Source organism: Hakea prostrata, unplaced genomic scaffold, assembly GCF_041222555.1.
Source record: "Hakea prostrata isolate BN-2017 unplaced genomic scaffold, UWA_Hpros_2 contig_206, whole genome shotgun sequence".
Lineage (NCBI taxonomy): Eukaryota > Viridiplantae > Streptophyta > Magnoliopsida > Proteales > Proteaceae > Hakea > Hakea prostrata.
The window spans coordinates 4,873-32,028 of record NW_028291325.1 but is presented as its reverse complement, the minus strand read 5'-3'; the positions used below and the strand labels follow the sequence as shown (position 1 = coordinate 32,028).

General features: G+C 38.8%; 1 protein-coding gene across 1 annotated transcript; it reads right to left on the bottom strand.

Moving 5' to 3' along the window:
* Positions 1–22,938: 22,938 nt before the first annotated feature.
* LOC148998652 (MDIS1-interacting receptor like kinase 2-like) lies at positions 22,939–24,457 on the bottom strand. The gene is made up of 2 exons (XM_089141803.1): positions 23,779–24,457; positions 22,939–23,276 (listed from the first exon to the last, which is right to left on the bottom strand). Exons 1-2 carry the CDS (start codon positions 24,455–24,457, stop codon positions 22,939–22,941), a joined length of 1,017 nt encoding a protein of 338 aa, XP_088997929.1.
* Positions 24,458–27,156: the final 2,699 nt, after the last annotated feature.

Genomic DNA, 27,156 nt, shown 5'->3' with positions numbered 1-27,156 from the left:
TTGGACCAGTCGACCAATCAATCGACCAATTGATTCTGTTTTTGAAATTTGAATCGTGGCTACTCTATTTAAGTCTAATCTCGGGAATACTCCGCCTCATCTGCCTCCTAAGCCTCTGGAACGAGTTAGTACCCTAATTTAATCGCTTCCCGTGCATCCTTGGTTGATATCTTGCAAGAACTCAAGCAATCCTCATCCTCCTGCATCAAAGGTATGTGTATGATCTCTTTCCTCTCTATCTCTGATTTTCTTTTCTTAGATCTGTTCTTTATTGAGATCAGGAAGATGATGCTGCATTCTTGCAACCATCTATTCCATGATCTCATCATGTTCCTTGAGATCCATGATCATCATCATGATCTCAACCCTTGCCAATTGAATCCTGAAAACCCTAACCCTTGAAACCCTAACTTTGTGTGGTCATCATGAGAACCTTTTTGGTAACCCCCATGTGAGGGAAACCTCATGGGTAATGTGGAGGTTGGTCTAAATTCAATATTCTTTAATTCTTCTTGTTGTAATTGGCCTATCATCAATTCCCTCCCTCTTGCGATCTCAACCTTTTTCATGGGAACCAAAAAGGGTGAAACCCTAATTTCTTGGGTAAAATCAAGAACCCCTATTTTGATCATGTTAGAAGACTCTCACTTATTTTCTTTACTATAATTGTAATCTATTAATTTTAATTCCTTACCCTGATCATATTATATTTTTCCTTCATAATCTATGTTTAACCTAATTAGGTTAACTTTCTGGTTCCTGAGTTGTGGCCTGGAAACTTGATTTGATTTAATGGTTTGTTGTCCTCTATAGACTTAGATGTTTCCATTAAAGTTTCCCCCTTATTTTGTACACTTTTGAACCACCATATTCGGATTCATATTATAAAAATTCTTATTTTTGAAGGCTACTGTCTCTGTTGGTCGACTCATTGATCGACTGGGGCAGTAGACCAATCAGTCGACCAATGGGTATAGCAACCCCATTCTTGGACTGTTTTGATTGTATTGTGATCTTTCTTTCTATGTATCTTTCCTAACTCATAGTATACACTTGTTTAAGACTCTTTTCTCAAGTTTAGTCAAGGTCTTACTTGATTCTCTAAGTTCCTTTACGAATTAGAAGGTAAGGAAAATTATTTCCTTAACTACATAGATTACTTGTTCTCTAGTTTCTACTTTGTGAAATTATGAGATTTCCTACTGTTGTTGTACTTTAAATTCTGATCTCCTACTGTGAGAACAGTAGCACTTGTTTATATCATCTTTTTCATTATTCATGTTATATGAATTACTTATTACTGCTTAATCTGATTTTGCTTTTACATTCTCTTTTATATGATGAACTACTGGTTGTGTATGTCATGACTGATCTGAGAATGTGTTTGATTAGGTATGGTTTGGGATTGAGAGGTGCCCTTTTGACACTTCTGTCCTTGGACATTATCCGATAGTATGGGATGTTTCCGGGGTTGCCCATCGACACTTTCCCGAATCATTGGTTGTCATACCTAGGGCTTTCTAGCAGTGTTTGGTTAGGTTGTACCCCTGTTATATCAGACCCGATTCGGAAGGGTATTGAGACCGAACGACCCGTGGTAGCAATGGGGATTCGTGGGCGCTCAAGATCGGTAACCAATCCGTGAGAGGACATGGATCACATTGTGGATTCTCGAAAGAGGCCATTTATTGGAAGGTTGCATATGGCTAGACTTGGGCTCATGGGCGCTTAAGACCGGTAACCAACCCGTGAGAGGACAAGAGAGCTTCCCGTTTACCATATGTGGATAACCAATAGGGTTGATGAGTCCGTAGTCAGGGACTATTAGGACTCTAGTGGAAAGGATACCGGAAGGGAATGTCAGGGACGAGGAATGGAAGTATCTGGACCTGAGTTGATGTAACTAAGTAGATGACTTGCATTGGGCTAGGCTTTTCCCTGACATGCGCCAGTACTTATGCCAAACGGTTGTGAGAGAGTGTGTTGACTTAACCCCCTGCCATGGTTTGTCCTGAGGGATGCCGGACCCATTACCAACTGATGATGAGTGATTGAGACCTTCCCAAAGAAGTACGGTGCTATGACTTAAAGCATGTCTGCCATAGAGACCAGCATACATACCTTACTTGTTTCATATTGCATTGCATCTTGTTATGGTTTGCTTCCATGTTATTTATGTTGTTATGGATTAACTACCTTACTGAGTTTCTTCGAAACTCATTCCTTTTGTACATTGTTTTTGTTAGACTATTCTACAGGTACTGATTTCTATGGCGAACAGTACGATGAAGCGCAAGCCGATGAAGCGTACTACATGCAAGGTGTTGGCAACCATCAAGATTACTCTGATGATCCCTCAGTTGATCAAGCTGCGTACTACGATTAAAGACAACGTATACGTGGAACGTCTCAAATGGATTGATGAAGTCCACTATTTTGAAGACGTTATTTATAAAATAGAAAACTCTGATGTTAGATATTTCTCTTAGTTCCTTTGTTTTAGTTGTGATTTCTTTTAGACTTACATTCTGCGTTCCGCTGTATTTTGTGGAGTGAGTTTCCACCTCACTCTACTTCTTTTGATGTGATTACATCTAGTATCATTTTTGCACTCTGATTATATTGATTATTCATTTCTTGACTTTAATCTTTTGCTTATAATATTTTAAACCCTGATTATTTCCTGTTTATGATTATGTAATTGTATATGTGGGAGGATGATTTCCTCATTACTTGATCTTCGGGGCTGTGGATCACACTCTTGGGTATGCCAGTTAGGGTACCGGCTAGGAGGATGTGACACACAAGAATGCGAAAAGCATAAGGGTACACAACATTTCCTTGGGAGTCATTCATTGGTAGGGTTGCATATAATAGACTTGGGCTCATAGGCATCCAAGAAGGAGAAAAGCATGAGAGGACATGAGAGCTTCCCACCCATTATATGTGGATGACCAATAGGGTTACAAGTGCGTAGTCTGAGTTGGTTGGTGCCATAGGATACAACAACCTGAGACTTGAGAGGATATTGAATCGAGAAGGCGAGAAGCATGAGGGGAGGTATTTGTACCTTGTGATGACTTGCATTGAGTTAGGCTTTTTCCCTGACACGCAATAGTACTAATGCCAATGGTGTGGTGAAAGAGTGGTGACCTAAACCCTAGCGAAGATTGATAATGAGGATTGTACCCCTCTACCCGAGATCCAAAAAGGATCAGAATGATGAGACCTACCTAGAGGAGGCTAGTGTTATATCTTAATGCATGTCTACCTAGATAGATACTTGCATTGGTTAGAGTATAGGAACATTATTACATCACATTGCATAATCATGACACTTATACCATCTTTTTTTTTTTGGTAAGACACTTATACCATCTTAGCATATTATGGTTATTATTATTTTTTTATGATTGAAAGATATGTATATTTATATGAATTACTTGTTGAGTTTTTTAGAACTCATCCCTCATGGAATTGTATTTAGAAAAATTAGATTTTCTTGCAGATCCAAATGCCATGAAAATCAAGATTACGAGATGTCAGTGACCAATTTGTACAATGTACCGGATTACGGGGGTAATGATATGCATGGTGACACGTGTGCATGTTAGTACTGTGTATACCATGACTAGACCTACACTCCAGAAGACAGAGAGGTCCTAGAGACTGAAAATTTTGAGTTTCATATTTACCATTTATTTAAAGACACTTATTTGATGTAACTCCTTAAGAGGTGTGAATTATTCCTTTTCAGTTCATCTTTCTTTGAGGGTTATTTTTATTAGATTTGGCTTCACTCCCACTTGTTTGATTTTGAGATCTTTGAATACTTTTGATATTTATTCTTTAATATTAAACATTTGATTTATTCTTGCTCTGATTATGTTATTGTTTGGAATGGAATGGATGTGACCTAAAACCGGATCTTGTGACAGTTGATCACTCCCTCAGATTTTCGAGTAAATGGATACTGACTGGGTGAATGTGATAGTTACTTTTGGAGCTCTAGCTCAAAACCTACAGTGTGGATGGGGATTGGGGCAGTTTGACTTAGAGGTGATGGCGAGGGCAACTTTATGTGTAAAAGTAAATCTTTCTAAAGCACCTAAACAAGTGGTAAGCTCAATATGGATTGCTCTACTTTGGGGTGTCCGGGACATGCAGGAGTTGGGGGGGGGGTTGATTAGAAACTCTAGTTGTGAAACCCAACCCTAACCCTGACCCGGAAACCTTGTTGTTTGTAGGTCCAGCAACTCGAAGTAAGGCAAGAAGTCATCTATGGGCCATTTCTATTGAAGACTTGATGGCTGGATTGGAATCCTTGAGTGTGGATGTCAGTGTTCCATTTATGGAAACTGCACCTTGATGAAGATTGGATTGGTTGATGGACTTGGAGTGCTCTCTGTATTGGTTCGAAGGCATTTCTACCTACTAGGTATGTCACTTTAGGTGTGTGCAAAACCCCTTGATGTTTGGACTTGATCTGAGCCTTCAATTCCCTGTGTTGAAGTTGCTGTCTTGATTGGTCGACTCATTGGTCGACTGGACCAATCGACCAATCAATCGACCAATTGATTCTGTTTTTGAAATTTAGGTCGTGGCTACACTATTTAAGTTTAGTCTCGGGAATACTCCACCTCATCTGCCTCCTAAGCCTCTGGAACGAGTTAGAACCCTATTCTAAGCAATTCCCTTGCATCTTTGGTAGATATCTCGCAAGAACTCAAGTGATCTTCATCCTCCTGCATCAAAGGTATGTTTATGATCTCTTTCCTCTCTATCTCTAATTTTTCTTTTCTTTATTCTGTTCGTGGTTGAGATCAGGAAGAAGATGATGCACCCTTGCAACCATCTATTCCATGATCTCATCATGTTCTTTGAGATTTAGGATCATCATCATGATCTTAACCCTAGCCAGATGAATCCTGGAAACCCTAATCCTTGAAACCCTAACCTTGTGTGATCATCCGGAGAACCTTTGGTAACCTCCCATGTGAGGGAAACCTCATGGGTAATGTTTAGGTTGATCTAAATTTAATATTCTTTAGTTTTTCTCGTTGTTATTGGCAAATCATTAATTCCCTCCCTCCTGTGATCTCAACCTTTTTCACGGGAGCCAAAAAGGGTGAAACCCTAATTTCTTGGATATATGTTGTTGACCATGTTAACAGCCAATCAATGTGTTTTCTTTACTAGAATCATAACCTATCATCCTCTAGTTCATTATCCTTGATCCATACTATATTCCCTTCATGATCTATGAGTTAACTTAATTAGGTTAACCTTCTGGTTCCTAAGTTGTAACCTGGAAACTTGAATTGATTAATGGTTTGATGTCCTCTATAGACTTGGATGCTTTCATTGAAGTTTCCCCCTTATTTTGTACCCTTTTGAACCACCAAATTCGGATTCATATTCTAAAAATTCTGATTCTTGAACGCTACTGTCTCTGTTGGTTGACTCATTGGTCGACTGGGGCAGTAGACCAATCAGTCGACCAATGGGTACAGCAACCCCATTCTTGGTTTGTTTTGATTGATTTGTGATCTTTTCTTCTATGTATCTTTCCTAACATATTGTATACACTTGTTTAAGACTTTCTTCTTAGGTTTAGTCAAGGTCTTACTTAATTCTCTAAGTTCCTTTACGAGTTAGAAGGTAAGGACTGTTATTTCCTTAACTACATAGATCACATACTCTTTGGTTTCTATCTTTATGAAACTATGAGTTTAATTACTGTTTGTATACTTTTACTTCTGATTTACTACTGTGAGAACAGTAGTGTCACATCCCACCCTAAATCCACCAAGGGGATACCCTATCTGGATTACCCGGGGAGTGAATTACAGTCCCGCCGATCAAGTTTAGGAACGATCATAGTCACTTAGCACAATAATATAATCAAAAGCAAGAACAATTCCTTGTATCCAAATAATTTAATAATAAAAGTCGAGAAAGTACCTCAGAAGGATTCACAATTAACATCATAGTGCGGAAAGGATTTCATTCGTATAAACAATCAAGTGTGAAAAGGAGGGAGGAAACCCATCCTATAATATTAGCGGAAGCTGAAACGACTAAAAGTAAAGGTTACAACTGATTCACCAAATAACAAGTGAAACAACTAAGCTATAGTCCCGACAATTCAAATAAAAGGTTAAAAAGGGAATGAGGTGACATCCCATCACTAACACACAAATATAAAACTGAACTGCTACAAACAAGTCCCGTTCTCGGTCTACTCGTCTTTATCAACTGGTTCATCGCCACCAGTATGATACAAGTCTTCAACTCGGCCTCCAAAGGGTTGACTGCCACAGTCAACAGTGGTAGTACCTATAGAAAAGTCTAACAAAAATTGTTGCAAAAAGGAGTGAGTTCAAAAGAACTCAACAAGGTAGTCATTCCATAAAAATATAAACCATATGATACAAGCCATAATATGATGCAATATGATATGGAACACATGATGCAAGTATGGTTCTAACTCTATGAATGCTGGTCTCTAAGGTAGACATGCTTTAAGTCATAGCACCATACTTCTTTGGGTTGTCTGTCACTCTCCCATTCCATATCTTGGGAATGCCAGGGGAATATCGGTAAAGTCATCTAAAAAACCATGGTAAGGGGATCGGTCACCGCTCTCTCACATCACCATTTGGTATAAGTACTGACGCATGTCATAGTAAAGCCTAGCCCAGTGTCACGCCCTCCCAGCCGGTACCCTATCTGGCATACCCGAGAGTGTGATCCACAGCCCGAAGATCAGGTATCGAGTGATCAACCTCCCACATAAGCAATAACATAATCATGAACAACCATAACAAGAGTGCGGAAGATAAATCATAGATTCAATAAAGAAAGAATGAATCGTAAACGAAACGGAATAATAAATATATAATCAGAGTGTCAACAGATAAGTAAAGTGAAGCAAAAATCCCACTTTACATCCAGCGGAAAAGTAGCTCGAAAGAATAAACTAGCTAAAAGCTAATCCCAGTAGCAAGTACATTGGGTAACTAAATTATTCTCCACTTTGTAGACGACATCCTTGTAGGTGTAGATCTCATAAATAGCACAAGGACGCTTCCACTCAATGGTCGGACTAAGCATTGTACGGAGCATAACCACCCGCGGAATCTTCAGAGTAATTGTGGTAACCGCAATCACCTTCCTGGAGATATGCCTCTTCGCCTTGCGCTTCTTCATAGGGACCGTCATAGTACTCGGTACACTGCAGGATAGTCTAACAACATTGTACAATAAAGGAATGAGTTTCAAAGAAACTCGGTAAAGCGGTTAAAAATCCATAATAACATAAATGGCAGGGATTCCAGAACAATCATGAATGCAATATGATATGAGACAAGCAATGAATGAATGAATCTAACTCTATGTATGCTTGGTCTCTATTGGCGGACATGCTTTAAGTCATAGCACCGTACTTACGGGAGGAAAGTCTCAATCACTCATCATCAGTTGGTAATGGGTCCGGCATCCCTCGGGACATTCCATGGCTAGGGGGTTAAGTCAACACACTCTCTCACAACCATTTGGTATAAGTCTTGGCGCATGTCGGGGTAATACCTAGCCAAATGCAAGTCTTCTACTTGGTTACATCAAGTCGGATCCAGATACTTCCATTCCTCGTCCCCGACGATCCTTTCCGGTATCCTTCACACTAGAGTCCTCATAGTCCCCGACTACGGACTCACCAACCCTATTGATCATCCACATATGGTAAACGGGAAGCTCTCACGTCCTTTCACGGGTTGGTTACCGGTCTTAAGCGCCCGTGAGCCCAAGTCTAACCATATGCAACCCTACCAATAAATGGCCCCCACAATGTGATTCCTGTCCTCTCACGGGTTGGTTACCGGTCTTGAGCGCCCATGAATCCCCATTGCTACCACGGGTCGTTCGGTCTCAATACCCCTCCGATTAGGGTCCGACATAACAGGACATCCTAGCCAAACACTACTAGACAATCCTAGATATGTCATCCAACGGTTTAGGAAGGTGTCCGAGAGGGCATCTCCGGAAACATCCCATAATATTCCCGTAGTAGTCCAAGGACAGAAATGTCAAAAGGACACCTCTCCTTCCCAAACCATACGTAAGCATACACATGCATCAATTCATATCATCACATATATGGTAACTCCATATATGGAAAGAAATCAATATTTACAAACATTTGTATAACATTGGTAAGTAAATCATAATGAATCAATTCAATATGAATAAGTAATGCTACTGTAATCAAAGTTATGCAACAGTAGTATATCATTGTAAGAATCTAATTTAGGAAACATATTAATGATATTCAAATATAGAAACTAGATTCATGCTATCTATGTAATTAAGGAAATAACCATCCTTACCTTTTATAACTCGCAAAGAATCCTAAGAAATCAAGTAGGATCTTGACAATCTTGAGAAGAAGGTCCTAAACAAGTATATACCACATATTAGGAAAGATCCCTAACAGAAAATATAGCAAAGCATCCGAAAGCAGACCAATTCGGAGTTGCTTGTACTCATTGGTCGAGTGGATTGGTCGAGTGGTCCAATCGACCAATCGATCGACCAATGCGACGATAACTTAGAAAATCAGAGTTTTGAGATATGAAATCCGAATTTGATGGTTCAAGAGGATACTAATCAAGGGGTAGACTACATCAGTAGTATTCTAGCATATAGGGGACCTCAAAACACTAATCAAATCAAGGTATCAAGACCCAAATTAGGAAACAAAAAGTTACCATAAATAAATCAAACATGGATCTTGATGAAGTTTGAAATAGAAAACAAGGACAAGAACAATAGGAAGATGGATCATTGCTTTCGGTAATGAAAACATGAAAACATGCATAGGTCTTCATGGTATAAGGCTTAGAAGCATAAATCTAATTAAGGAAATAAAACCTACCATATATGTACTATCATGCATCATGAAGAACACATAGTAAGGTAGAAGAGAACAACTAGAATTCTATGGATTATGGATCATAGAAAGAAAACACAACCATTAACCACTAACATGATCAATGAAAGAAGATCCAAAGAGATCAGAATTCAGATTAGGAAATTAACAGAGATTAAATCATGGTTTGATCATGAATCCTTCAAAAGCTTGCAATGATCATGGTTAAGATCATTGTTCTAGCCTTTAATCCTTAGGATGATCATGAGAACATGTTCGAGAGATGTTTGCAACAGAGGATGCAGCATCTCTTCTCTGTCTCAACTCAAAAAGGAAAGAAAAACAAAGATGTAGGAGAAGAAGAGAGAGTAGACATACCTTTTGATGCAAAAAGAAGAGTTCCGACGAAGATCCGCCAAGAAAACTCCAAGGATGCAAGAGAGATGACTTGCAGAGGTCTTTGGTTCGTTCCAGAGGGTTTGGAGGCAGCAAATACGAAGTGGACTCGAGGTTAGGCTTAAATAGAGCAAGAATCAACCTAATTGCCAAAGACAGCACCCATTGGTCGAGTGGATTGGTCGGCTGCCCAGGTCGACCAATCGGTCGACCAATGCGAGACAACAAGGCCAAAACAGGGAATTGAAGGCCCAGATCAAATCCAAACCTAAAGGGGTTTTGCACACAAGTCAAGTGACTTACCTAGTAGGTAGAAATGCCTTCAAACCAAGATAGAGATCACTCCAAGTCCATCAACTAATTAGATCTTCATCAGGATTCTGTTTCCATAAATAGCACCTCATCATCAACCTTCATGGATTCAAAGCCAGACACCAAGTCCTCTACTGGGATGGCCCAAAGCTGACTTCTTACTTTACTTCGGGTCATCGGACCTACAAATAACAAGGTTTCCGGGTCAAGGTTAGGGCTGGGTTTCACACCCAGTGCAAGTCATATACTCAGTCATATCATCTCAGATCCAGATACGTCCATTCCTCGCCCCCGGCGATCCTTTCCGGTATCCTTCACACTAAAGTCAGCGTAATCCCGGATTACGGACTCATCAACCCTATTGGTCATCCACAAATAGTAAACGGGAAGCTCTCACGTCCTCTCACGGGTTGGTTACCGGTCTTGAGCGCCCGTGAGCCCAAGTCTATCCATTTGCAACCCTACCAATAAATGGCTCCCACAATGAGATTTTTGACCTCTCACGGGTTTGTTCCGGACTTGAGTGCCCACAAATCCCCACTGCTACCACGGGTCGTTCGGTCTATGCCCTTCCGAATCGGGTCTTATACGACAGGGACATCCTAGCCAAACAACTAGACAGCCCTATGTATGTCATCCAATAACCCGGGAAAGAGTCGATAGGACACTCTGGTGCCCAAGGACAGAAGCGTCAATAGGACACTCCCCGATCCCAAGTTATACGTAGGCAATCACATATTCAAGTTCATCACTTCTCATCCATCCAATACATCTTCATAATACAAGTTAAATCATGATACTGAAAGGAATCATCATAGACATAAGTAAACAACAATAGTAACGTAACATGACAAGAGTATAAAGATTTCTATACTATTGTTCTAACACATATATCACATCTTATAACGATTAAAAGAAATCAAGAGATTCTATTCATAAATAAGAACATAAATCATAAGTTGATGATCTATATGTTTATGGAGATAACCATCCTTACCTTAGGTTGAGTTGATGATGAATTGAGAATACCTAGAATTAGTCCAAAAGAATTGTTAAGACCTTAAACAAACATCAATAATAAGTTAGAGAAGAAGTCGGGAAGATCGGATGTCAAACGGATCAAAACGGAGCAAATTTGCTGTCAGCAACAAGTTTGGTCGATGGTCTTGGTCGATGGTATCGACCAAAAGGATCAACCAAAATTTCCTTCGGGGGCAAAATAGTGGATTTTGGTCTGAAATGGGTCTTCCGGGGTTCGGATCGATCCGAAACTTGGAGGGATGATTAATAACAATGTAAGAACACTACCTAGCAAGTATTATCACAATCCAATGGTCCAAATGAAAACCCCCAAATTGAGGTCCTATGTTCTAAAGACAAGAATCCTAGCATTCATGAGAAATTGATGGAATTGAAAAGGAAGCTAGAGAATTAGTTGGGGAATAGGTTAGGAACATGATTACAATCATTTGCAAGCCAGAGATTAGACTAATCATACTCCACATCTCAGTTTAGTATAAGAAATCAAGTTGTTAAGCAAGGAATCATGGTAATGTATATGTAAGGATCAAGATGCAAGTGAGGCATAGCAAGAATGAAGGAAAAGCAAGTATAAATGGGAAGAGACGTTCATGGCAAGGTGTTTGCAAGGTTGCAGCACCTTGGCCATGGTCTCATTAGAAAAAAGAAGGGAAGTGAGTAGAATAGAGAGAAAGAGAGAGAATCATACCTTGGAAGATGATAGTTGGAGAAAAGAGACAATGATTATTGTAGAAAATCATCACCCAAGCCAAGGAGGAGCCTAAGAGGAGCCTTCCCACGTTCTCAGGTGTTGAAATGAGTAAAATATCGTTCTAGGTTCGAGGTTTCACTTAAATAGATGAAGGAATATCCAAAAAGTATCTTTTTCTTGATTCTGGGTAACTTTGATCGATGGTTTTGGTTGATGGCATCGACCAAAAGGATCGACCAAAACAGGTAACAGGTTTCAGCAGAAAATCCAAAAATAGTTTAACAACTTCGAACAGGGATTTGGAGGGATATACAAGGTCAAATTGAGTGAGGTTTTCTCCTACAAGTCAATAAAGAAGTCTAGTTTCCAGAAATACCTTTGGATTAAGAATGGGAGTTCATTAGGTCCACCAACTAAGCTCACCTTCTTTGATGCGCAAGCAGGATTTGCCAGACATAGTTCGAAACTTCGGGATAGTTCAAATTGAGTGGGGTTTTCTCCTAAAAGTCCATCAAGAAGTCTAGTTTCAGGAAATATATTTGTATTGAGCACAAGAGTTCATTTGGTATATCAACTAATTCACCCCTCTTCGGTGCGGAGATTAAAAACTAACACTGACAATGCTATCAAGTGAGGGGCATCATCGTCAATGTTCATGGGCTTGGGTTCCGACACCAAATCAACAATCAAAAGGGTCCACAAGTATCTTTTCCCCCACTTCGGGTTTTCGGACCTACAAACATAACAGGTCCCGGGCTGGGTCAAGGTTAGGATAAGGCCAGACATTACAGATCCAGACATTACAGATCTACCCTAAGGGAAAGGTCTGACATGGCTTCCTAAGGTTTTGCAAAGATAATAATATTGAAATTAAGGTCCAACTTTTAAGGTCTAACATTGAACAAGTCTTTCTTTATCCCAAAATAAATAGGGTGTTCGGGCTAGGTTTGGGCTGGATGTTACAAGTAGCACTTGTTTAGGTAATCTTTTTCATTATTCATACTTATATGAATTGGTTATTATCATGTTGTTAATGATTAGATCATGACTTTATATTCTCTTTTGTATATGATGAATTGTTGACTGTGTATGTCATGACTGATCTGGGATTGTATCTGATTAGGTATGATTTGGGATTGAGAGGTGTCCTTTTGACACTTCTGTCCTTGGACATTATCGGAAATAGTATGGGATGTTTCCGGGGTTGTCCATCGACGCTTTCCCGAATTATTGATTGTCATACCTAGGGCTGTCTAGCATTGTTTGGCTAGGATGTCCCCGTTATATCAGACCCAAATTGGAAGGGTATTGAGACCGAACAACCCATGGCAGCAATGGGGATTCACGGGCGCTCAAGACTGATAACCAACCCGTGAAAGGACGGGAATCACATTGTGGGGGCCATTTATTGGAGGGTTGCATATAGACTTGGGCTCATGGGCGCTCAAGACCGGTGAAATGATCTGTGAGGGGACATGAGAGCTTCCTGTTTACCATATGTGGATAACCAGTAGGGTTGATGAGTTCGTAGTCCGAGACTATTAGGACTCTAGTGGAAAGGATACCGGAAAGGATCGCCCGGGGCGAGGAATGGAAGTATCTGGGACTCCGTCTGGCTGCGCCGCCCCCCCCCCCCCCCCCCCCCCTTGGTGGGGGTGTGCCCCCCCCCCTCCTCGGGGGGCCCCCCCCCCCCCCCCCCCCGCCCCGCCCCCCCCTTCGTTGGAGAATGCAAAGAAAACTCTGTTTTTGATAAGTAGGTTTCTTACCTTTGATGGGTAAGTCTTATGTATTTATAAATAAACATGCCTGTTGTACAAGATTCGTTTACAATATTCAAATTTGAATTCAAAATAAAAAACTTGAATTCAAATTTAAAAACTTAAATTCAAAACTTGAATTCAAAAATTGAATTCAAAAACTTGAATTCAAAAATCAAATTCAAACCATAACAGATCCGTTATGGTCTTTCATCCCCCCTCAAACTCTGCATTGGCAGGTGCAAGAGTTTGTCTCTATGCTTGAAGAAAGCTTGTGATGTTAAGCCCTTAGTAAACACATCTGCAATTTGATCATCTGACCGAACAAAGTGCACTTTTATGGTGTTGTTCTGAACCAAGTCTCGGACAAAATGATAGTCCACTTCTATATGTTTTGTGTGAGCATGTAGCACTGGATTTGCAGCCATTTGTGTTGCAAACACATTATCACAATAAATGTCCATTCCTCTTGGAAGTTGTACTTGCAAATCACGTAGAACATAAGAAAGCCATAGTAACTCAGATGCTGTGATAGCAAGGGATTTGTACTCAGCTTCCGTACTTGATCTAGATACTGTAGGTTGTTTCTGGAAGACCATGATAACAAATTATCCCCAAGAAAAGTGCAAAACCCACTAGTTGATCGGCTTGTGTCTGGACATCCTGCCCAATCTACATTAGTGTAAGCAGCTATAAAAGAAAGTTGGGTTGGTTTCAAGAGAACACCAGCACCAATAGTGTGCTTGACATAACGTAAAATACGTTTTGCTGCTTGTAGATGATCTTCTGTGGGAGATTGCATGAACTGACACACATGATTGACTGCATAGGAGATATCTGGTCTAGTGATCGTCAAATATTGTAAGGCTCCTACTAATTGTCTGTATGGTGTTGGATCAGGTAGAGGATAACCTGTTGTTGATGATAACTTTGTTCCAACTGCAATTGGGGTTGTGCATGGCTTTGAAGTCTCCATTCCTGTACACTTTAATAAATCAATGGAGTATTTACTTTGAGTGAGTAAAAGACCATCTGAACTTCGATTAGCCTCAATTCCCAAGAAGTAATGCAAGTGTCCCAAATCTGTCATTGCAAATTCTTTGCTCAGGCTTTGAATAACCTCTTGAATTGCAGCTTCATTGGCTCCTGTCAATATTATATCATCTACATATAACAACAATACTATCATTGTACCTCGGGTTTTGCGTATAAACATGGAAGAATCTGCGACGCTTTGCTTGAAACCTTCTCCTTGTAGGTATGTTTGAATCTATGAAACCAAGCTCGTGGAGCTTGTTTGAGACCATAAATTGCTTTTCGTAGATGAAAAATATGTGTTGATTTAGATGTGGAAAAAACCCCTGTGGTTGTTCCATGTAAACATCTTCTGCTAAGTTTCCATTCAAGAAAGCATTTTTCACATCAAGTTGATGTATTGGCCATGACTTTGAGAGTGCAATGGTTAATACTGTCCGAATGGTGGCTGGCTTTACAACTGGACTAAATGTTTCATGAAAGTCCACTCTCTGCTTTGGTGGAACCCCTTGGCAACTAATCGTGCCTTATATCTCTCAATGGAACCATCACTTTTTGTCTTGATCCTATACACCCACTTACAGCCTACAATATTCATACCCTTGGAATAAGGCACCAAGTTCCAAGTATGATTGTCTATTAAGGCTTTGTATTCTTTTTGCATTGCATCAATCCACTTTGGGTCTTTTGAGGCTGATTTGTAGGTTTTAGGTTTAGTTGGGATGTTGGAGATGGTGGTAAGAAAGGTTTGAGGTATTGGGTGTCTAATAGTGAGTAAAGAGAGAGGGGTTTTTGGTTTGGCGGAATTTGTTTTACTCCTAGTAATCCTAGGATGAGATGGTTGGGGCTGTGGTTGGTCTATTGTTGGTGGGGATTGATTAACATCTTGGGTTGGATTTGCCATTGATATGGCTGGTGATGATGTTGTAGGGGTTGTTTGAAATAGGTGAAGAAGAATGAGAAGTGAGTGGAGGCACATTTGGTGGGGTGTGTGGGATGAAAAAGGTAGAGAAATAAGTTCAACTGGTGGTTTGTTTGATGATTGGTGTGATGAGGGATTTGAAAAGGGAAATTCCTTTTCTTCAAAAATAACATGTCTGGATAAATATACCTTGCCAGTGTCCTTATCTAAGCATCTATAACCCTTGTGATAGAGACTATAACCAAGAAAGACACAAGCCTTGGACTTTGGCGATAATTTGTCTTCTCTGTAGGGTGTCAAGTTGGGGTAACAAAGGCAGCCAAAAACTCTCAATAAACAATAATCTGGTTTGAAGCCAAAGAGTGCCTCATGAGGAGATTTTCCCTGCAATACTGGTGTAGGTAACCGGTTTATTAAATAGACAGCAGCAGTAAAGGCTTCTAACCAATATTCTTTGGGCATGTGAGCTTGGAATAGAAGGGATAAACCCATCTCTGTAATGTGTCTGTGTTTTCTTTCTGAAACTCCATTTTGTTCTGGACTATGAGGACATGAAATCCTGGATACAATGTCACATTCATCAAGATAGTTTTTGAAAGCTCCCTTTGTTAACTCTAAGGCTCCATCACTTTGAAAAAATTTAATAGAAGTAGAAAGCAAGTTTTCAGCCATGTTTTTAAAATGCTTGAAACAATAAATTGCATCAGATTTAAATCGCAAAGGATAGAACCAAGTAAATCGACTGAAATCATCAACAAAAATAATATATGAATTGAATCCATTAATTGACAAAGTTTTAGTGGGACCCCACAAATCACAATGAATAAGCTATAATGGTCGAGTAGTTCTACTAACTGAAATAGAAAAGGGTAATTTGTGATGTTTGCCAAGTTGGCAAGCGTCACAAATTTTATTGGATCTAAGTGTGTCAAAAGAATTAAATAAGACACTATTTCTCAAATGAGTAAATCTTTGAGAAGAAGGATGACCAAGCCGGCGATGCCAAATATCGAAAGGAGCTTTATTTCCATAAAGAGCCAAAGGAGGCACAACATTAGCCGAGAAGGAATACAATTTATCTTTGACTTGGACCCTTGATGAGTGATGCCGACTCCAAATCCTTAACACGAAAACCCCATGGAAAAAATTCAACGAACAATTATTGTCAGATGTAAGTTGAGAAATGGAAATTAAATTCATTGACAATTGGGGAACGATGAGTATGTCATTAAGAGATAAATGATTTGAATTTGTTTTCAAAGTTGAGGAGCCTATATGAGTTATAGGGAGTTTCTTACCATCACCAACTGAAACCTGGTCTTCTCCTTTGTAAGTGGTTGATTGCTGTAGCATGGCGGATCAAATGACATATGGTTGGTAGCACTTTGAATCCGGTATCCACTTGTGCATCATGCTGTGGTGTAATGTGTTGGGTATTTTGGGTACCATGTAAGCCAGCATAAGGAATGTGAGGTGGTGGATTAGTATTATTTCGGTTCTGGGCATAACGGAAATAGCATCTATTGGCCAAATGGCCTCGCTTAGCACATATTTGACATTTGAAGGAATTAGTATTAAAGGTGTTTTGGTTTGGTCGGTTATAGGAATTTTGAGATCTTGGATAGCCATTTGATGAATATCGGAAGTCAGATCTATGTGGGTTTCAGTTGTTGGGTGGATAGGAATTAATACTATTATTAGGTCGATTAAATTTAGGCTGATCTGTAACAAGTAATGCAGTAGGGGAATGGGAATCAGTTAAGATTGATTGAGTGTTCCCATAGCCACGGCGTAACCTTTGCTCATGAGTAAGGAGTTTGGCTCGTAGGTCGGTAAAGGTAATGGGTGGGGTAATATTCTCCACAGTGATGATGAAAGTGAGATAATCCGAACCAAGACCATTCAATGTATAGGCTACCAAGTCAGAGTCATTTACCTTGTCATTGATTGCCGCTAAGGAATCAGCGATGGACTTAATTTTGTGAAGATAGTCTGTAATCGTGCTCGTTCCTTTATTGACCATCTGCAATTCACTGCGAAGATAAGTCCTTCGAGCAGTGGACTGTTGTTGGAAAAGTTTTGCAAGAGAATCCCATACATCTTTCGTTGTTTGAAGGCCAAGAATATGAGAAGAAAGAGACGGTGTGAGAGTGGCATTGATGCATGCTCGAACAAAATGATCATTCTTTCTCCAGGTTTGAAATGCTGGATTCGGCGTTTGAGTTCCTCCAGTAGTGATAGTTTAATTTGGCATCGATCCAGTACCATCAAGATGATCCATAAGATCACAGGTAATAAAAATGGATTCTAATTGTTCTCTCCACATGAGATAATTTTCTCCATCAAGCTTGACAGAAACAAGGTTGGAGAGATTGGTAATGGGGAATGGAGTGTTAGCAGTGGCCATTGAAAATGTAGTGTTTTGGGAAGAAAAAAAAAATCTCAAAATCTTAGCTCTAATACCATGAAAAAATGCAAAGAAAACTCTGTTTTTGATAAGTAGGTTTCTTACCTTTGATGGGTAAGTCTTATGTATTTATAAATAAACATGGCTGTTGTACAAGATTCGTTTACAATATTCAAATTTGAATTCAAAATTAAAAACTTGAATTCAAATTTAAAAACTTAAATTCAAAACTTGAATTCAAAAATTGAATTCAAAAACTTGAATTCAAAAATCAAATTCCACCCCACCGCTGTTCCTTTTTTTTTTTTTTTTCCCTTTTTTTTTTTTTTTTTGTTTTGCTTCTTTTTATGGTTTGCTTTCATGTTATTTATGTTGTTATGGATTAACTACCTTACTGAGTTTCTTCGAAACTCATTCCTTTTGTACATTGTTTTGTTAGACTATTCTACAGGTACTGATTACTATGGCGAACAGTACGATGAAGAGCAAGCCGATGAAGCGTACTACACGCAAGGTGTTGGCAACAATCAAGATTACTCTGATGATCCCTCAATTGATCAAGTTGCATACTACGATTAAAGACAACGTGGAGGTGGAACGTCTCAAATGGATTGATGAAGTCCACTATTTTGAAGATGTCATCTATAGGATAGAAAACTCTTATGTTTAGTTATCTTTCTTAGTTCCTTTGATTTAGTTGTTATTTCTTTAGACTTACATACTGCATTCCGTTGTATTTTGTGGAGTGAGTTTCCGCCTCTCTCTACTTCTTTTGATATCTTTGGATATCTGGTATCATTTTTCGCACTCTGATTATATTGTTTATTCACTTCTTGTTTTGAATCTTATTTATAATATTAAACCTTGATTATTTCCTGTTTATGATTATGTTATTGTATATGTGGGAGGATGATTTCCTCGATACTTGATCTTCGGGGCTGTGGATCACACTCTCGGGTATGCCAGTAAGCCAGTTAGGGTACCGGTTGGGAGGATGTGACACTAGTGCCACGGTGTTGGTACTTGGGTGTCAAGACAATCTCAGAGGCTATGTTTGTCGGGTTGTTGAAGGGATTAGCTACTACTCTGTCTCTTGGCTTAGAGAAGCTTTGAATTGAAATGGACTCTTTGTTAGTGGTGTTGGCAATGAGAGACTTTTGGATTCCTTGGTTTGCTTTGGTATGGATTGAGAGCATACGTGGAGAGGATTGATTGGAGGATTACTCACTGCCACAACGAGGCCAATCGAATCACTGACTTCCTTGCAAAATCAGCCGCTAAGGATTAGATTTCTTCCCCTTTAAGAGTGTGGCCTAAACACATCAAGAAGAAGTTGCATTGGGATGCTTTACAGCTCCCACAGTTCAGGCCGCATGGTATATTTTGTGTATTGTTTTTATGAGCTATTCCTTTTGGAACTAGTGAGATTGTGTATGTGGAGCAACTGCTGTTGCAGGGATCAGTGCTTAAGGTTCCTAAATGTGTGTATTACAATCTTTATTTTCTAATAAAAACAATTCCTTTATTCAAAAGAATAAATGTCTAAGGATTTCAATTTCTTCTCTTCTTTTTTTTTTTTTTGGGGGGGGGGGGAAAGTCAAGATTTTAATTCCACCAAGTTGAATTTGGTCACCATTGGTCTTTAGGAATATGTCTATGCCACGTCAACCAACTCGCTTAGATTTTATTGTGAATTGGTGCAACTACCAGTTCATTTCTAATATTGTCATTATAATCCATCTCTCTAAGTTTGGATTGCAATTATTAAACTGATTAATTCTAACCCATCTCTCTGGAATATGTTAAATAATTAGATTATTAGGGTAAAAATGATTGAATGGTTCAAACATTATTAACAATGTTAAGACCACAAAGCATAGAAAAAGAAAATGAAAACTTTGTTGGGTTTGGGTGTCTTGTATTATGTGGGTCCATGTAATTATGGTTTTGGTTGTATTTGTAATTGAAACAGAGTTTGGGTCAATTACTAGTACTAGGGTAAACATGTAATTACATTCGGATTAGGGTTTTAAGTTTCCCTATAAATAGTCTCTGTGGGATAACCTAGTCGACGTTGGGATTAGGGTTTTAGGTTTCCCTATAAATAGTCTCTGTGGGATAACCTATAGGCATCAATCTCCTACAGAGATTGGGGAATCAAACCCTGTAGGGGATTGGGGAACCCATCCCTGGAATAAGGATTGGGCACGGAAGCAAAGGGTAATACTTTGTGGGTGTGAGAGTGGTGTGTGGTTTCCTGGAACTAGTGAAACTCTTTTTCTCTCTGGTGGACGTAGGCAGGGTTTTGCCGAACAACGTTAAATCCCATTGTGTGCTTTGCTTGTGTTCTTCTCTGTTCGTGGTTGTGCATCCATTATCCCTAACAAGTGGTATCAAGAGCGAGGTTCGGTGGATCGTCGCCGAAGGTGTGCGAAGATCCAAAAAGGAGAGGATAGGTGTCAGGAGAACGGAGAAGGCTTCGACGGTTTGATCGAAGGTACGATTCTAGATCTAGAATCATTAAGTTTTTTATATTTTTTTTTCTTGTCGTTTGATCGGATTAGATCGCTTAAAAACAAAATTGAGAAGATGGCGGTTCGACTGAAGTTGGATCGTAGGTGTTTGCTCGGTATAGTGGATTTTTTGAAGTTTTTTTTTTATACTTTTTCTTTAAAGTGGTTACATATCTTATCAAAAGAGAGAAAAAAAAAAAAAAAGTTGAGAAGCTGAGTTTGGAGAACGTGGAAGGTGGAACCGTAGAAGAAAAAAAAATCGTTGTGGGAAAAAGACGGAAAAAAAAAAAAAGGGATTTTTCTTTTTTGTTTTTTTTTTTGTTATCGGACCATACTGTACAAGTTGTTTCCACAGGATTTTGTGTGAAGGTTTTTTGTACGGAGTAAAGTGTTCCTAAGGTTTTTGGGCATTTCGGACTCAGTGGAAAGTGATGGAACGAGGATATTTCGCTCCGTTGGTATTGATTTTGTGAGTTCGTACGAAGGTCAACAAACAGGTTTTTCTGGATTGTTGACGGGTATAAAGGGCACAAATCAGATGGCGGTGAAGTGTTCTAATTTCTCCATAGAACTTTTTAATGGTCATAACGATTTCACCTTGTGGCAACAACGGGTGAAGAACATCCTTACGCGGGAAGGGACTATTAAAGCTCTCAAGAAAATATCAGAAAAACTAGATGAGATGAAGGAAGATGATTGGAAAGAGTTGAAGGATCTAGCAAATAGTACGATCCAGTTGTATCTTGCGGATAATGTTCTTCGTGAAGTCATCGGGGTGGCGGATCCAAAGGAAGTCTGGGCAAAGCTGGAGAGCAGGTATAAGTCCAAGTCATTGACAAATCGGTTGCTTTTAAAGAAACAATTATATGGCATTCAGTTGTTAGAGGGAGCAAATTTTGACAAGCACCTGGATGAGTTCAACAGGATTTTAACGGAATTGTCGGCTCTTGATGAGGAGATCAAGGAGGAAGACATTTCCCTCAGTCATTTGATCACATTGTGACCACATTACTTTTTGGTACGGATACTTTGAAACTTGACGATGTTATTACTGCATTCCTGATGAATGAAACACGGCGGAAAAATAGCAATAATAAGGAGTCAGATGAAAGTAGTGACTTGGTTGTAAGGGGTGATCATAGTAGAGGAAGATCAAATGGGAGAATGGGGGGGGGTTCTAGCAAGTCAAGGGGTCGCTCAAAGTCTGTTGGTTGCAAAGTAACTTGTTACTATTGCAAAGAGGAAGGTCATACAAGGAAAGATTGTCTAAGGCGTAAGGAGGATAGGAAAAGGAAGGACGTGGAGAGTGATGAATCATCTATTGCTGTCCTATTGAGCGATGATGGAGGAGATGATGTCCTTCTAACTTCATCATCAGGTTTGAATACTTCAGATTGGATTTTAGATTATGGGTGTTCTTTTCACATGTGTTCAGTCAGGAATCAGTTTGCTACATATCATGCATGTGAAGGTGGTACAGTCAGGATGGAAAATAATGCGGAAAGTAGGGTTGTCGGAGTTGGGACTGTGCGAATTCGCATGTTTGATGGGATTGTGTGAACTTTGACTGGGGTTAGACATGTGCCAGATCTAAGGAAGAATCTGATTTCATTGAGTACTCTAGATTGTAAAGGTTTCAAATGGACATCTGAAGGAGGAGTTCTCAAGGTTTCAAGGGGATCAATGGTTGTGATGCGGGGAAAGATGATTGGTAAGTTGTACAAGCTTGCAGGGAGTGTTGAAACAGGTGGAGCTCCAGTTGACACATTAGCAAGGGGTACAGGTAGACAAAATTTGCAAGTTGTTCAGGCGCAAAACAAGGGCAAATTTGGAAAGAAGCGAGTGACTTTCGCTTTGGATTTGGTGAGTGGCAGTGATCTCTTGGAGCCGGCTATGACAAGAGAGATGGAGCCACGTCACGTCGTATAGCGGCTAGCTATACGAGACACCCAGGTGGAGGGTGTGTGCCATGCTAGTTTAGTGATGGCGGTACAAAAGCATCCCTGGAGGGGATGTGGATCATGCGGTAAGGTGTGGTGGATACACAAAGACTGGTGATTGCAGAGAGACATCATCAACGGTTTTCTTCAAGGTGGTTTGCAGAATTCAAGCCAAGGTGGAGATTGTTGGGTTTGGGTGTCTTGTATTATGTGGGTCCATGTAATTATGGTTTTGGATGTATTTGTAATTGAAACATGGTTTGGGTCAATTACTAGTACTGGGGTAAACTTGTAATTACATTGGGATTAGGGTTTTAGGTTTCCCTATAAATAGTCTCTGTGGGATAACCTATAGGCATCAATCTCTATAGGAGATTGGGGAATCAAACCCTATACGGGATTGGGGAACCCATCCCTGGAATAGGGATTGGGCACGGAAGCAAAGGGTAATACTTTGTGGGTGTGAGAGTGGTGTGAGGTTTCCTGGAACTAGTGAAGCTCTTTTTCTCTTTGGTAGACGTAGGCAGGGTTTTGCCGAACCACGTTAAATCCCCTTGTGTGCTTTGCTTGTGTTCTTCTATGTTCGTGGTTGTGCATCTATTATCCCTAACAAACTTATCTGGAACAATATATCGATATGTTCTTGCAAGTGAAGTATGGTTGGAATCAATCCAGATTTTGAAATCTGAAAGTTCTTATGTTAGCAACATGAGGCTCAAAATCTATAAACCATAATCTGTTCTAAAGAATTTCATGTAACTTTTTTCTTTCATTCTTTCTTTCAAAAAATTCAAGTAACAATACACGTAAAGCTTCAACATAGGAGTACACCCATCCACACCTTCGTTTTGAAGGTCAAACATATACATAACAAATACAAGTGTTCAAATAAAACAAATAAAGTAACAATACTTCAGATACAGCAAGCGAACACACCTTTGCTATTACAATCCACTTCTATAAAACTTTATGGATATGAACATATTTCAAGGTTCCTAATTTCCATGACTAACTTGCATAGAAGGGTTGCAATTATGATTTGTAAGACTTGCTAGCTTAAAAGACACGAATTGCATGGTTGGACGAGACTTTGGATTGTTGTGCAAGCACGTAATTCCAAGCATCAATAACACATTTAGGTCTTGTGCTACCAATGTTGTTGGTGGTGGGATACGTGGGTCTAAAACATCTTTAAGCACAATATCTTTTGTGTTTAGCAATGGCAATGAAGAGATGAGTTCTCTTGGATGTTTTCCCATAATTGTCTCTAGTGTCAATACCCCAAAGCTATAAACATCGCACTTCTCTGTTATAACCATTGTAAAAGCAAGCTCTGGAAGGGGGAGGGACAAGGGGAAAACAAATTTAAAGTCTTTATATAATCACATAAAGACAAACAAATTATTAATTGAAGTCATATGCAAGATTTAAGGCATAGGCCATTGTGGATACTTAAACTTGACAACATTGTTACCTAACCATCCAAAAGAATTTTTTGTCCATTAAAGTAGTAAAACTAAACCTCATCTATGTAGGTTCATTAGGTATAATTGAATTTAGAGAACATTAATTGGACATCTCAAGACTTTTAGAAATGTGTTAAGTGCATTGTTTTACTTTAGTAGAAGTTAAGTGCAATGTTGCTTGTAAAGAAGGGGAGTGACCATTAATTCCTAGAAATGAGGGGATGTGCACTCAATTCTAATATACTTAGGGAGTGTCCAAGTAATTTCCTACTGAATTCTTGGGGTGGAAATGATTGAATGGTTAAACATCATCAACTTTCTATGAATTTTATGGTAGTATGGAAAAAAGAGGAATATTTGAAAAATTACCTGGAGCAATATATCCATATGTGCCTGCAAGAATAGTGTGGTTTGATGAACCAGGATCTAGAAATCTAGAAGTTCCAAAGTCTGCAACGTGAGATTCAAGATCTGCATCCAGCAAGACATTGTTGCTTGATATGTCCCGATGAATTAGTGGTGGTACACAATCATGATGCATGTAAGACAAAGCATAAGCAACCCCTTTGATGACATTCATCCGTTTTTTCCAATCCAATTCCATAGCTTCAGCTTCATTTCCCAGAATATATGCTAAGCTTCCCCTCTCTATGTATTCATAAACTAAAAAGTTACACCTTGGATGAGAACAAAATCCATAAAGTTTCACAATGTTCCGGTGCTTTATTCTTGTTAAGATATGTATCTCATTAGTAAAGCTCTCCTTATAGGCTTTCACTTCAGCTTCTAGGCGATGTAGTTTTTTCACAGCAACTACTTTCCCTGTAGGAAGCTTTGCTTTGTAAACAGTACCATAACCTCCAGTTCCTATGCAATATTTGATGTCAAATTCTTTTGTGGCTTCCATGATGTCTCTATATGCAATTGTTCCATCATAGTTCCATATAGAAAACATATCCCCATTCCTTTGTTTTGTATCATTGACAATGATTTTCGACTTTTGGTGGAAGAAGAACCGGATCATAACAATAATAAATCCAACAAGCATGACGCCAGAAAAACATGCAAAAAAAGATAAAACACTGAGGATCTTGACATTGAGCATTTTCTCACTAGCCTTCCTATCGAGTAGAGCCTTCCCTTCTGGTGGTGATGATGGTGGTGGTAATGATTCAGTTGATAGAGCTACTATTGTTGCAAGAATACGACAAACTTTGATTACCAACCATTTCAAGCTCTTCAACTATCCCATTGATAATATTTGGGTTTCTAATTTTTGGTTCCAAGAATAATAATCCATTTGAAACCAGTGAAGACCGATAATGTTTCACCTGATCTCTATATGAAGAAAACTAGGTTTAGAATCTAGATTGATGGAATAGAAAAGACAAACTTTAATGTGAAACCAAACTGATTTTGATCTTATCACTCATTGTCTTGACCAATTCAATTATATTAATTCCATTAAAATTTCAGATTATCAAGTAAAAGTCATTAAAGTCTATTGCCCTTCTCACAAGGCAAGGTGTAATTAGAGTCAAAAAGGTCTCAGCAAAAACGACATTCTTTTTCATTCAATTATTTTAATGTCTCCTAAATAATCGATGAAGCTTCACTCGTTAAAATCTTGGGTCATCATGTTAAGGCCCTTTAGCGATCGTCAACACCATAAGTTAAGACCTCAAAAAATTCTTGACCCATCCCCACAAGAATTCAAAAGTCCCCATGTCCATTTCAAATACTTATTAAGAAACTAATGATAGATAGACTTTGAATTCAGATATTATTTGGGTCAGATTTCATGAACCGGGATTGGTTCGATTTGAGCTGTCTATGGAATAGATCAGTGAAATTCAATCCTGGTTCTGTTTTATTTGTATTGTTATTAACCGAGCTAGATTTCCTCACCAATAATTTCAGGCTTTTCAAGCTATCCCATTGATAAGATTTGGGATTCCAAAGTTTGATTCAAAGAATCTGAATTGGATCAATATTTTTGGATTCGGAATCGGTCAAGACCGATAATGTTTCATCTGATCTCTTGAATTAGGGGTCTAGATTGATGGAACAGAAAAGACCAACTTTGGAGTGAAACCAAACTGATTTTAATCCAATTACTTAGTGACCATTGTACTAATTAGCTTTAGAATCTTAGTTATTATCAAGTGAAAGTCTTTGAGGTTTGCCCTTCTTGCAAGGCGTAAGGCAACTCGTAATTAGAGAAAACAAGGTCTTCCACAAAAAATATCTTTTTTATTGAACGATTTTTCGTGTGTCTAGGACAAGACTTCCATTCTCCTAGTAGAGTCTAAATCATCAATAAAGCTTCACTCATTATCAAGTGAAAGTCTTTGAGGTCTTTTGCCCTTCCCACAAGGCACAAGGCAACTCGTAATTAGAGTCAACAAGGTCTTCCACAAAAATATATTCTTTTTTATTGAACTAGTTTGGAATGTCTAGGACAAGAGTTTCTTTGTCATTGTAGAGTCTAAATCATCAAGGCCTTTTTGCAATGATCAACACCATAATTTAGGTCCTCAAAAAATTCCAGACCAACCCCCAAACAAAATAAAAACTCCCATGGCCATTTCAAAATTTTTATTTAAGAAAACTAATTGTAAAAGTTAAGAGACTAGAGTTACTTGTGACCTTGCATAAATTGTAAGGGGTGCATTTAATTAGGGAAAATTTTCATCCACCAAGTACAACAATTCAATGTCTCATGAATATATGATTCCATCAAACTTTGTGAATATGACTTTATTTCGAGCTTCCTAATTACCACAAGAAATTTTTGTAGAATAGTTGTCATTCGCGAAACATGTATTGCATAGTGATTGTGTCGCTAACTAATAAAAAATAAAATTTTATACTAATCTAGCTAGCAGAAAGTATGGGGTCTAACTATAGGGAACTAAAATGCTAAGTTACTAAGATTGGATTCAACAAAACCTAAATTAAAGTAAATCTAGATTGCTTTTTATTTTACTTAAGAAAAACACAAAGAAATAAAATTATTAATCAATACAAAAACAATGAATATGTGAAGATCTTTGGATTTCAAATCCCCAATGCTTTTCACTAACCGATATAATTCTACTCTTCAAAACAAATTAAGGATGATCTTTCCTAGATATGCCCTTTCTTCGCAAGACTATTGTCCTTTTCCGAAGCTTGGCACGCTTAGTTTGCTTAGCTATAGAACATCTTTGGCCAAACTTAAACACAATCAACTAGAAGATATATAACAATCAAATTAATGAAATAAACAATGGTTCAAATACATTCCAAAGAAAATGAACAAGCTACCCATTATAACAAATATCATAAAACAAATAAAGAAAAATTTAAAGAGAGAGAGAGAGAGAGATGGTCTTCTTCTTGAGCAATGAGAGAGATGAGAGCCAAGATCCGTGTTCGCTGTCTTTCCTCTTCTTTGCGGTTGGCTTCTCTTTTATATATCCCGCAAACAATGAATTCGTATTCTTTACACATCCATTCGACCTTTATTCATTCGGATTCTGGAAACACTCAAAGCTAGAAAGTTGTAGCTATTTTCGTTATCTTTCCATAGCATTTTGAATCACTACAATCTGAGTTCATACGAGAGAGAAAATTTTGTTCCTTGGACCTCCACTTGTTTCCAATTTGGCTAATATTCATGCTCTCTTTGCATTAATAAGTTGGATCTCTCCATTCATGATTTCTTAGGTAGCAAGATTGAATCTGATACGGATAAAATATGAT